At 46.5% G+C, this 13,008-nt stretch overlaps 1 protein-coding gene across 1 annotated transcript in view; it reads right to left on the bottom strand.

Moving 5' to 3' along the window:
* Window positions 1-13,008, bottom strand: part of paip1 (poly(A) binding protein interacting protein 1) — an 82,665-nt gene that overhangs the window by 17,799 nt on the left and 51,858 nt on the right. Inside the window, exons 3-7 of the mRNA XM_085967588.1 lie at window positions 12,459-12,662; window positions 4,926-5,038; window positions 3,185-3,296; window positions 1,205-1,330; window positions 364-470 (exon numbers count right to left, since the gene is read on the bottom strand). Of these exons, the coding sequence (XP_085823714.1) occupies window positions 364-470; window positions 1,205-1,330; window positions 3,185-3,296; window positions 4,926-5,038; window positions 12,459-12,662 (662 nt within the window). The remainder of the gene's footprint in view (window positions 1-363; window positions 471-1,204; window positions 1,331-3,184; window positions 3,297-4,925; window positions 5,039-12,458; window positions 12,663-13,008) is intronic.

The raw sequence follows: 13,008 nt of genomic DNA, 5'->3' as shown, positions 1-13,008 counted from the left end.
GGAGGCGGCTCGTGTGGAGCACAAACACCGGCATGGACCGGTTGGGGGAGTGGCCTGTTTCGGTGCTGTAAATACTATGTAATTCAGCAACATCCTCTCCCCTGCAGGTCATCGAAGCATCGACATATCAGTATGATGATGGCAAAGAGTGGCTATAACCGTGCAACCTTCCACTGCAGTGGGGACACCTGCCCTGGAGCATTCACTAATCTAGCTCAGCTCCTGCATTGTCGCTACTCAGGCAGGAACCTCCAGGACAATCTCACCTGCAATATCCTGTCAATAACTTTTTGGTAGATAATGTCAAGCTCCAGCAGTCTGCTAAAACAACGCTCGAAGATTACAGGCCCCACGAACACTCACCTGCTACAGCTAGAATCTAGAACGACATTCTCAACTCGCTGAATGATTTCTTGCATGTCTGACTTCCCTTGCGTCTTCCAGGCATCTTCTAATATTGATCCCGTCAGCTAAGAATAGAGGAGGAAGAGTTAGGGAGAGAGAATGAGACTGACCACTGAACATAAACTGTTGGGTGCACTGGCCATACTGTAGGTAGGGCAGAAGCTTGTTCACATGCAAATGTCCGCACATCCACACAGTTCTGGACACCAATGCAGAGCATCCTCAATACAGAGCATCTGGGAGAAAGACAGAGAGGAAGGGAGACAGCACAAAGGTTCACTAGATTGATTCCTGGGATGAGAGGGCTGTCCGATGAGGAGAGATTGTGTAGAATGGGCCGATACTCTCTGGAGTTTAGAAGAATGAGAGGTGATCTCATTCAAACATAAGATTCTGAGAGGGATTGACAGGGTAGATGCCGAGGTTGTTTCCCCTGGCTGGAGAGTCTAGAATTAGGGGGCATAGTCTCAGGATAAGGGGTCAGCCATTTAAGACTGAGATGAGGAATTTCTTCACTCAGAGGGTTGTGAATTCACTACCCCAAAGGGCTGTGGATGCTGAGTCGTTGAATATATTCAAGACTGAGTTAGATAGATTTATTTTTGGACTCTAGGGGAATCAAGGGATATGGGGATCAGGTGGGAAAGTGGAGTTGAGGTCGATGATCAGCCATGATCTTATTGAATGGCGGAGCAGGCTCGCGGGGCGGTGTGGCCTACTCCTGCTCGTAATTCTTATGTTATGTTCTTAAGCACGCCAGGTAAAAGCGGAAAGCTTGAAAGCACGACTGAGACCATACCTTCAGTAATTTTACAGCACAGGTGAGGTTATCATCCATGGGTTGAGAAAACAGTGCATTCAGTAATTCACAAAGTCCTGTCTGCAAAATCTCAGCTCGTGTCACTGCTCCATTTACACCTTTGATCTGCCAATCCACAGCAAAAAAATATTAAAGGAAAATCCTTAAATTAATTTCTCCTGCCACAATCAAATATGCTCCTAATATAGCCTCAGCGTGACTCAACACAAATTAATGTATAGTCTTGCATCTTCAGATGGTTAAAAAACAAAGCTAACAGCTGGGTCTCAGCACTCTCGTCAGTTTGACTCTGGGTAGCACGCTCGCCTCGGAGTCAGAAAGTCGTGGGTTCAGGGCCCACTCCAGAGACTTGAGCACATAATCCAAGCCAACACTTCAGTGCAGTACCAAGGGAGCACTGCATTGTTGTAGGTGCTGTCTTTCAGATCATAGAACCTTACAGCACAGGAGGCCGCCATTCGGCCCACCATGCCTGTGCCGGCTCTTTGAAAGAGCGCCCCAATTAGTCCCACTCCCCCTGCTCTTTCCCCAGAGCCCTTCAAATTTTACCCCTTCAAGTATACATCCAATTCCCTTTTGAAAGTTACTATTGGAACCGAGACTTTAAACTGAGGCCTTGTCTACCTGTTTTCAAATCCCTCCATGGCCTCGCCCCTCCTTATCTCTGTAACCTCCTCCAGCCCTATAATCCCCCGAGACCTCTGCGCTCCGCCTATTCTGGCCTTTTGAACATCCCCGATTTGAAATGCTCCACCACTGGCGGCCGTGCCTTCAGCTGCCTGGGCCCTAAGCTCTCCCTCCCTCCCTAAACCGCTCCACTTCTCTTTCCTCCTTTAAGACGCTCCTTAAAACCTACCTCTTCAACCAAGCTTTTGGTCATCTGACCTAACATCTCCTTATATGGCTCGGTGTCAATTTTTAAATATATAAATAACGCTCCTGTGGAGCACCTTGGGACGTTTTATTACATTAAAGGTGCTATATAAATACAAGTTGTTGTTGATTTTGTCGTCGGGTGGCTGCACTATTTGGAGAGATGGGAGGTCTCCCGATGTCCTGGCCAATATTCATCCCTCAGCCAACGCCACCACGAAAACAGGTTAACTGGCCGTTTATATCATTGCTATTACAGGAAACTTTCTGGTAACCGGCACGGACGGGACCGACGTGGTGCCGGTTCATCAACAATTCCGGATAACCGAACGCTATAGTAAAAGATACGGAGCTCAGAGCTCCGTATAAAGCAACAAACCCAGCTTCAAAACAATCGGCACAAGTTGCAAGCGTCTCTGTAGCTTAGCAACAGCTTCAGCTACACCCTTGCACAGCAACAAATGGAGTAAAAAAAGTAACTAAAAGTAAAAAAAGTTACCTGAACCGACTCCTGAATTTTGCTGGTGGATAGAGCGTTCCGGTTAATCGAAAGTTTCCTGTACCTTGCTATAAAAACTGACTGCCACATTTTCCGACAGAACATTATTGCCTGCACTTCATAAGTGATTTAATTGGTTGTGAAACGCTTTGCAACACCGAGGATGTAAAAGGCGCGGCAAGCAAATGTGAATTTGTTCTTTCTTCACGACTCCACTGACACCAGCCTGTGATTTTCTTCCTTTTTGGGCCACATGAACGAGTACCGTCCGCCCGGGTCATGCTGATGGGCTTATCTGAACATCAAACAGGAGCATGTAGGGCCGGGAAAGACTCACCCGACCAGTCCAAAAGGTGAGAGAAATACCTCAATTTCACACAAAAAACACGGTGCGGCTGAAGTTGCTGACACGACCCAGAGATATTAAATGGCTGCTGATTCCCCCACAAAATACAAGCAGTGAATAGGAATAACCATCTTTTGCCACTAAATTACTTTCCATTCAGCTTCATGAAAGTATCTAGCAAACAACGGTGGGGAAAACGACAGGTTAAAACATTTGACCGCGCTGGTCCCCGACCCCTCACCTCCAAGTTGAGATACAGCTCGCCCAGGAACAGCACAAACGAGTGGAACTTCTTTCTGGCCTTCTCGTCGCCTTTCACTGCCTCTTCTCTCTTCACGTATTCCGTCTGACACCTGCGGAAAAAGGATGGAGCCGTGGCAGTCAGAGATGGATTACTGCAGACTTTGTGCTGCTGCCTGCTTTCTGGAGCCGGGGTGCGAACCCGCAGGTGTCGGCCGCAGCTCGCTGGGTAGCACTCTCGCTTGAGAGTCAGGTGGTGTTGGGTTCAAGTCCCACTCCACGGACGTGAGCACCTAATCCAGGCCGACACTCCCAGTGCAGTACTGAGGTAGTGCTGCACTATCGGAGGTGCCATCTTTCGGATGAGACGCTAAATCGAGGCCCCGTCTTCTCTCAGGTGGATGTAAAAGATCCCGTGGCTCTATTTCGAAGACGAGCAGGAGAGTTCTCCCTGATGTCCTGGGGCCAATATTTATCCCTCAACCAACATCATTACAAACAGATTATCTGGTCATTATCACATTGCTGTTTCGGGGACCTTGCTGTGCATAAATTGGCTGCCACATTTCATAGAGTCATAGAGTTATACAGCACAGAAAGAGGCCCTTCGGCCCATCGTGTCCACGCCAGCCATCAAGCCCTGTCTATTCTAATCCCATTTTCCAGCACTTGGTCCGTAGCCTTGTATGCTATGGCGTTTCAAGTGCTCATCTAAATGCTTCTTGAATGTTGTGAGGGTTCCTGCCTCTACCACCCTTTCAGGCAGTAAGTTCCAGATTCCAACCACCCTCTGCGTGAAAAGGTTTTTCCTCAAATCCCTTCTAAACCTCCTGCCCCTTACCTTGAAACTATGCCCCCTGGTTATTGACCCCTCTACTAAGGGGAAAAGTTCCTTTCTATCTACCCTATCTATGCCCCTCATAATTTTGTACTCCTCAATCAGGTCCCCCCTCAGCCTTCTCTGCTCTAAAGAAAACAACCCCAGCCTGTCCATTCTCTCTTCATAGCTGAAGCGCTCCAGCCCAGGTAACATCCCGGTGAATCTCCTCTGCACCCTCTCCAATGCAATCACATCCTTCCTATAGTGTGGCGACCAGAATTGCACACAATATTCCAGCTGTGGCCTAACTAGCGTTTTGTACAGCTCCATCATAACCTCCCTGCTCTTATATTCTATGCCTCGGCTAATGAAGGCAAGTATCTCATATGCCTTCTTAACCACCTTATCTACCTGTCCTGCTGCCTTCAGGGATCTATGTACATGCACACCAAGGTCCCTCTGATCCTCTGTCTTTCCTAGGGTCTTACCATTCATTGTGTATTCCCTTGCCTTGTTAGTCCTCCCAAAATGCATCACCTCATACTTTTCAGGGTTAAATTCCATTTGCCACTGTTCTGCCCATCTGACCAACCCGTCTATATCGTCCTGTAGCCTGAGGCTTCCCTCCTCGCTATTTACCACTCCACCAATTTTCGTGACATCTGCGAACTTTCCCACATTACAACAGTGATTACACTACAAAAAGTACTGAATTGTCTGTAAAGTGCTTTGGGGCGTCCCGAGGTTGTGGAAGGCGCTGTATAAATGCAAGTCTTTCTTTCTTTTAACCTCTCTTCTCTGTTACACGAGTAATATCACATTTTTATCAGAGGGGATGGGGAAAGAAAACAAGAGTATCGGACAATGCTGCCAACGGTAAAATAACTTACAGCTTCACGGGAGCGAGTGACCCAGCACCTACCTTTGTAACAGGAGTTGCCGGAAGTTGCTGTTTCTGGGGTTGATGGTTAGGTTTAGCGACAGGTAGTTACACAGTCGAGCCCCCGTGTATGTGAAGTTGGGCACCGTGGTCGCCTAAGGGAAGGAAAACAAAGCAGACTGGAGCAGTATTCTCACAGAAGAGGTAGCGCTGAAAAATACAGCGACCATGAGCAATGTTAGAATCTATTATTATTAAAGACGTGGTAACAGGGCACTTAGAATATAGCAATAGGATTGGGCAGAGTCAACACGGATTTATGAAAGGGAAATCGCGTTTGACGAGTTTTTTGAGGTTGTAACTAGCAGAATAGATAAGGGGGAACCAGTGGATGTGGTGTATTTGGATTTTCAGAAGGCATTCGAGAAGGTGCCACACAAGAGGTTATTAAACAAAATTAGGGCTCATGGGATTGGGGGTAATATACTAACATGGATTGAAGATTGGTTAACGGACAGAAAACAGAGAGTGGGAATAAACGGGTCATTTTCGGGTTGGCAGGCTGTAACTAGAGGAGTACCGCGAGGAGTGCTTGGGCCTCAGCTATTCACAATCTATATCAATGATTTGGATGAGGGGACCAAATGTAATATATCCAAGTTTGCTGATGATACAAAGCTAGGTGGGAATGTAAGTTGTGAGGAGGATGCAAAGAGGCTTCAAGGGGATATAGATTGGCTAAGTGAGTGAGCAAGAACATGGCAAATGGAATATAATGTGGAGAAATGTGAAGTTATCCACTTTGGTAGGAAAAATAGAAAAGCAGAGTATTTTTTAAACTGGTGAGGGATTGGGAAATGGTGTTCAGAGGGACCTGGGTGTCCTTGTACACTAATCACTGAAAGTTAACATGCAGGTACAGCAAGCAATTAGGAAAGCAAATGGTATGTTGGCCTTTATTACAAGAGGATTTGAGTATAAGAGTAAAGACGTCTTACTGCAATTATATAGGGCCCTGGTGAGACCACACCTGGAGTACTGTGTGCAATTTTGGTCTCCTTACCTAAGGAAGGATATACTTGCCATAGAGGGAGTGCAACGAAGGTTCACCAGACTGATGCCTGGGGGGGGGGGGGGGGATTGTCCTATGAGGAGAGATTGAGTAGACTCAGCCTATATTCTCTAGAGTTTAGAAGAATGAGAGGTGATCTCATTGAAACATACAAAATTCTTACAGGGCTTGACAGGGTCGATGCAGGGAGGATGTTTCCCCTGGCTGGGGAGTCTAGAACCAGGGGTCACAGTCTCAGAATAAGGGGTCGGCCATTTAGGACTGAGATGAGGAGAAATTTCTTCACTCAGAGGGTGGTGAATCTTTGGAATTCTCTACCCCAGAGGGCTGTGGAGGCTCAGTCGTTGGGTATATTCAAGACAGAGATTGATAGATTTTTGGATATTAAGGGAATCAAGGGATATGGGGATAGTGCAGGAAAGTGGAGATGAGGTAGAAGATCAGCCATGATCTTATTGAATGGCGGAGCAGGTTTGAGGAGCCAAATGGCCTAATCCTGCTCCTATTTCTTATGTTCTTATATATGATGGCTCACATACGGGGCAAATCCAAGTATTGAACAAGTTTACCGTCTTTGGTCAATAAAAAAGCGATTGAACTGTGGCCAGATCACATGTACTGTTTGCAGTATTACTTTCCTTTTAAAAATCAACCAGATTTACAACTAGAAAGGACATTTGGTCGAGCTTTAACACACATCTTCAAAGCCTGGCTTATGTAATATTATAAGAGTACTGTGGACAGTTCTGGTCTCCATATTACAAAAAAGATTTACAAGGATGATACCAGAACTGAGAGGTTATACCTATCAGGAAAGACTGAACAGGCTGGGGCTCTTTTCTCTAGAAAAGAGAAGGCTGACCTGATAGGGGTCTTTAAGATTATGGATGGGTTCGATAGGGGAGACGTAGTGATTGGCCCAAACATTCCTGTAACCGGTTAATGAACGGCACCTGCCGTTAGTCAGGCTGCCCTTGCCCGTTTAAAGTTGACGATATTTTGCGCTGCAAGTTGCTGGAAGTGAGTGATGGAAACAGCACGGCGCCCACTACAGGGCATCTGAGTGAACAGGCCAAGCAACTGTGTACCTCCTCAACCAATCAGATTGAAGGATATTGAAAGGCACAGTGCAGCAAATTAGAATGGGTGAATTCAATGTCAAATCAGGTACAGAAAGAAAAATAAAGAGAGAAAGAAAGATTGGATTGGGGGGATAAAAAGAGAGAGACAGAAAGAAAGTTAAGAGTATTTACATTTAAAAAAAAATCTCCAACAATTAAATCCTGAAGAAATGCGTCTCCACACTTTTAATAGTTAATTTTCAGTGCCAGAGAGGTTGACTGACAGTAATTAACACTTATCATGTTGTTAAAAAGGTACTTAGACTTGAAATGACTTGACTTAACTATCTGTGGTAGTTTAGTATCTACCGCGCAAATACAGGAACTTCAGGCCATTCAATGAATTTGAATGGTGAGCCAGACAGCGCGATGCCGTTTTCATGAAGCTGACAGCGGAGTGGAGCATCTTAGACAGCAACTTTTGGAGTTCGCCGTTCAATCGCGCATCTGCCCCTCGTCTGAAATTGCCGGGGCATTTGCACCATTAGCCTCACCGCTATTTTGACGACAATTTTTAGGCCAAAATGTTTCTACTTGTGGAGGAAACCAAAACTAGGGGCCATAAATATAAGGGCCCAGAAATTCGAGTCCCCATGGGTGAGTCCGCACAGGGTACTCACCCATAAGCCCAATAGAAGTGCCGGTTTCCTGCATGCACTGCGCATGCGCGGGAAACCGGCACTTCCGTTCCCCTGAAAGAAGGGGTTCAGAGTTCAAACGCGTGCGCGGGAGAGACAGCGCGTGCGCATTGAACTTAGGTTTTTTTTGCAACTTTTCCCGTGAGGGTAAGTCTCCAGAAGTTACACATTTAAAAAGCAGTCGCAAGGCCTGCTTTTTACAAGGTAAGTGGTGAATTAATTAAAATTAAAACATTTTTCCATAGGTTTATTATTTTTAAATACTTTAAAGAAAGGTAAGTTTATTTTTAGCCCCGTTAGAAAATAAAATTATTTTTTTCAAAAATTTAAATTGTTTGAAAGTTTATTTAAAAAATGTTTTTTTTTTTTTTTTTTAATTTAGAGTCATAGAGTTATACAGCACAGAAAGAGGCCCTTCGGCCCATCGCGTCCGCACCGGCCATCAAGCCCTGTCTAATCTAATCCCATTTTCCAGCATTTGGTCCGTAGCCTTGTATGCTATGGCATTTCAAGTGCTCATCCAAATGCTTCTTGAATGTTGTGAGGGTTCCTGCCTCTACCACCCTTTCAGGCAGTGAGTTCCAGATTCCAACCACCCTCTGGGTGAAAAAGTACCTCCTCAAATCCCCTCTAAACCTCCTGCCCCTTACCTTGAATCTACAACCCCTGGTTATTAACCCCTCTACTAAGGGAAAAAGTTCCTTTCTATCTACCCTATCTATGCCCCTCATAATTTTGTACACCTCAATCAGATCCCCCCTCAGCCTTCTCTGCTCTAAGGAAAACAACCCTAGCCTGTCCAGTCTTTCTTCATAGCTGAAGCGCTCCAGCCCAGGTAACATCCTGGTGAATCTCCTCTGCACCCTCTAATACAATCACATCCTTCCTATAGTGTAGCGACCAGAACTGCACACAGTATTCCAGCTGTGGCCTAACCAGCGTTTTGTACAGCTCCATCATAACCTCCCTGCTCTTATATTCTATGCCTCGGCTAATGAAGGCAAGTATCCCATATGCCTTTTTAACCACCTTATCCACCTGTTCTGCTGCCTTCAGGGATCTATGTACATGCACACCAAGGTCCCTCTGATCCTCTGTCTTTCCTAGGGTCTTACCATTCATTGTGTATTCCCTTGCCTTGTTAGTCCCTCCAAAATGCATCACCTCACACTTTTCAGGGTTAAATTCCATTTGCCACTGTTCCGCCCATCTGACCAACCCATCTATATCGTCCTGCAGACTGAGGCTACCTCCCTCGCTATTTACCACCCCACCAATTTTCGTGTCATCTGCGAACTTACTGATCATACCTTTTACATTCACATCCAAATCATTAATGTAGACCACAAACAGCAAGGGACCCAGCACCGAGCCCTGCGGTACCCCACTGGACACAGGCTTCCAGTCACAAAAACAACCTTCGACCATCACCCTCTGCCTTCTGTCACTAAGCCAGTTTTGGATCCAATGTGCCAAGGCACCCTGGATCCCATGGCCTCTTACTTTCTTGACCAGTCTCCTGTGCGGGACTTTATCAAAAGCCTTACTGAAATCCATGTATACCACATCCACTGCACTACCCTCATCCACACACCTAGTCACCCCCTCGAAAAATTCAATCAAATTGGTCAGACATGATCTTCCCTTGACAAAGCCATGCTGACTATCCCTGATTAATCCTTGCCTCTCTAATTCTGTTCCTCAGAATTTTTTCCAATAATTTCCCTACCACTGATGTTAGGCTCACTGGCCTGTAATTCCCTGGTTTATCCCTACTACCCTTCTTGAATAATGGTACTACGTTAGCTGTTCTCCAGTCCTCTGGCACCTCCCCTGTGGCCAGAGAGGTTCTGAAAATTTGTGTCAGAGCCCCTGCAATCTCCTCCTTTGCCTCACACAGCAGCCTGGGATACATCTCGTCCGGGCCTGGGGATTTATCCACTTTTAAGCCTGCTAAAACCGCTAGTACCTCCTCCCTCTCGATGCTAATATGTTCAAGTTATTTGAAGATTTAGTGATGTTTTGGGGCTTATAGTATTTATAAGTTTGACAGCCCTTCCTGTCAAACTTATGAAGCATTCCCTGCTACCATTGGCTCTCCATGGCCCACGTGATCCCAGGGACGCATCGAACTAACTGCACCCCTGGGATACGCAAGCACTGCGCGCCGGCAGTTGGAGCAGGCCCAGGATCGGAATCCCACGCGGGCCCACAGCTCAACGGCCAGCGCGCTAGGTAAGTACAGGTCGGGGGCTTGCACCCGCGGGAAGCCCCCGACCCGAATTTCTGGGCCAAGATAGTCACTAATAAATCCAATAGGGAATTCAGGAGAAACTTCTTCACCCAGAGAGTGGTGAGAATGTGGAACTCGCTACCACAGGGAGTGGTTGAAGCGAACAGTATAGATGCATTTAAGGGGAAGCTAGATAAACACATGAGGGAGAAAGAAATATAAGGTTATGCTGATAGTTAGATGAAGAGGGGTGGGAGGAGGCTCATGTGGAGCATAAAAGCTGGCACGGACCAGTTGGGCCAAACGGCCCATGTCTGTGCTGTTGATTCAATGTAATTCACACCAGAAGTGTGATCCAAAGGATACAGGTGGTGGGAATGAAGCTCAAAGTCAAAGTTTAACGTTAGAAGGAGCTGACGGGTGTCATTAGTCGCATCCTCCTCCCTCGCGATAATTTGTTTGAACTGCCCGTATGCGATGCAGGCGACGAAAATAGCGCCCTACGTCCACACGGTCACAGGAAGAAGACAGCGTGCTCCTTGCTCCGAACGGGGGGAAAAGTGGCGCAATTTGCGGTCGGCTGGCACGAACGGTTCGGGGACTCGGCGCGTTTAACGATACGATTGGGCCGCTTATTTATTACGGGAGTAAACTCAGAGACCGGGAGACAATCCGGCTCGGGTCCAGAATTGGTTTCACCATCACTGAGCGACGGGAGCTCGCTTAGTGCTCGCAAAAAGCACTCAACTCAGCTGATTTTTAAAAATTTATTCAGGGGATGTGGGCATCGCTGGCAAGGCCAGCATTTATTGCCCATCCCTAATTGGGCTTGAGAATTTGGTGGTGAGCCACATTCTTGAATACGACTGAGTGGCACAGGGCAGTTAAGAGTTAACCACACTGTAGTTCTGGAGTCACATATAGGCCAGACCAGGTAAGGACGGCAGATTTCCTTCCCCAAAGGAATTAGTGATCCAGATGGGTTTTTATGGCAATCTGGTAATTTCATGGTCACCATTACCGATGCTGGCTTTTTATTCCAGATTTATTTAATTAATTGAATTTAAATTTCCCAGCGGCTGTGGTGGGATTTGAACCCATGTCTCTGGATCATTAGTCCAGACCTCTGGGTTACTAGTCCAGCAGCATAACAACTACACCCACTGTACTCCCGATTATGGGAACAACTGACGCCACTGAACACGAGTAGGTTGCTAGCAGCTGCATCCGAATCAATCCTGTACTACACAATGCCTAGAATCTCATCACTAATCACATAACGAGGTATGAACAACTTCTTGAATCTGCTTGAAAACCTGCCTTTGCCTGAAATCAGCAGAGCTTTGCAAATCAGTAAACACAGGAGATGAACAAGACGCGAAAAACATCTGCCCAAAGTAGTCAGCGGGTTTTAATACGTTATAAGTGGCGCCTTTGGCATTGACTTGTTAAAAAAGGCACACGGAATCCTTGCCTTTATTAATAGAGGAAGAGAGTATAAAAGCAAGGAAGTTATGCTAAACCTTTTATAAAACACCGGTTAGGCCGCAGCTGGAGTATTGTCCAATTCTGGGCACCTCACTGTAAGAAGGATGTCAAGGCCTTAGAGTGGTGCCCGAAGCTGGGGTTGTTGTCCTTAGAGCAGAGAAGGTTAAGAGGAGATTTGATAGAGGTGCTCAAAATCACGAATGGTTTAGACAAGAGTAAATAAGGAGAAACTGTTTCCAGTGACAGAAGGGTCAGTAACCGGAAGACACAGATTTAAGGTGATTGGCAAAAGAACCAGAGGCAGCATGAGGGAAAACTTTTTTTACGCAGCAAAAGTTGTTGTGATCCGGAATGCGCTGGTGAAAGCAGATTCAATAGTAACATTCAAAGGAGAATTGGATTAAAAACTTGAAGGCAAAAAATTACAGGGCTAAGGGGAAAGAGCAGGGGAGTGGGATTAATTGAACAGCTCTTTCAAAGAGCCGGCACAGGCACGATGGGCCAAATGGCCTCCTTCTGTGCTGTATCATTCTACGATTCTATGACGGATAGTGTGGGGACTGTATCTGGACCAACACCAGTTTGTTCTTATTCATTCTCAGGATGTGTGCCAGGTAGGAGTTGTGAATGGTGCTAAACACTGGAAGCATCAGCAAGCAGTAACCACAGCTGACCGTGAGAGAAGGAAAGTCAGTCATGAAGCAGCTGAAGATGGTTAGGATGCCGACACTACCCTGAGGAATACCTGTAGTGATGTCCTGGGACTGTGATGATTGGCCTCCAACCACCACAACCATCTTCTTGAAGGCCAGTTATGACTTCTAAAAAGGACCTTAAAAATGACACAGACCATTCTCACCCATGATCCGCCACGTGCCTATTCTCAATCTCACTCATGACCGCAGGGAGAAAGAAATTGTTTATAAAGCACCATCCGGCAGAAATGCCTCAAAGCTCTTCATTTGCAACAAATTACTTTGAATCATGGAATCACACACGCCACACACAATCCATAAATCTCACCTGCTGGTAGATTATTTCCACCACTTCTTGTAGTGCTTCGTCAGTGTTGACCCAGCTGTTCATCATTTCCGTGAACTGCACAATCTCCAGCTCAAAGCTACCCGGGTGAGAGGTCAGGAGACTCAGAAAATCCTGGAGATAGTCGGCAAGCGTGAGGTCAGGAGGTATTTCGAAATCCACATAGGCCTCGTCCGGCGCCACTTTCTGTGGAGAGACCAAGGGCGGGGGACACATCAGACAACGCAGGGCGAGGGGAAGGTTAGAGGGCGATAAGCTGAGGCACTTGGACGCTGCGTTCTGAGGAAGTGACCAGCGTAAGGATTTAGAGCTTCCTTCTGCTTCTTATTTTTTTATTTTACAGTCGGTGAAAGCAGCTGGGCATGAGGGTTCTCCCAAGTATAATCAGGGAACTGATCGCCTGGCAAAACCCAAAAGATGTGGGGCTCTGTGCTTCTGTTGTTGAATGAATCCTTGCTGCTCCAGCAAAGCAAACGTGGAGGGGGCGCAGGCACGCTGAGTCTCCGGACTGCATAGCGGAGCCCAATGTGCC

The sequence above is a fragment of the Somniosus microcephalus genome, chromosome 1 (assembly GCF_052327205.1).
Source record: "Somniosus microcephalus isolate GS21.2 chromosome 1, FLI_Smic_1.0, whole genome shotgun sequence".
Lineage (NCBI taxonomy): Eukaryota > Metazoa > Chordata > Chondrichthyes > Squaliformes > Somniosidae > Somniosus > Somniosus microcephalus.
This window is presented reverse-complemented; position numbering and strand designations above follow the sequence as displayed.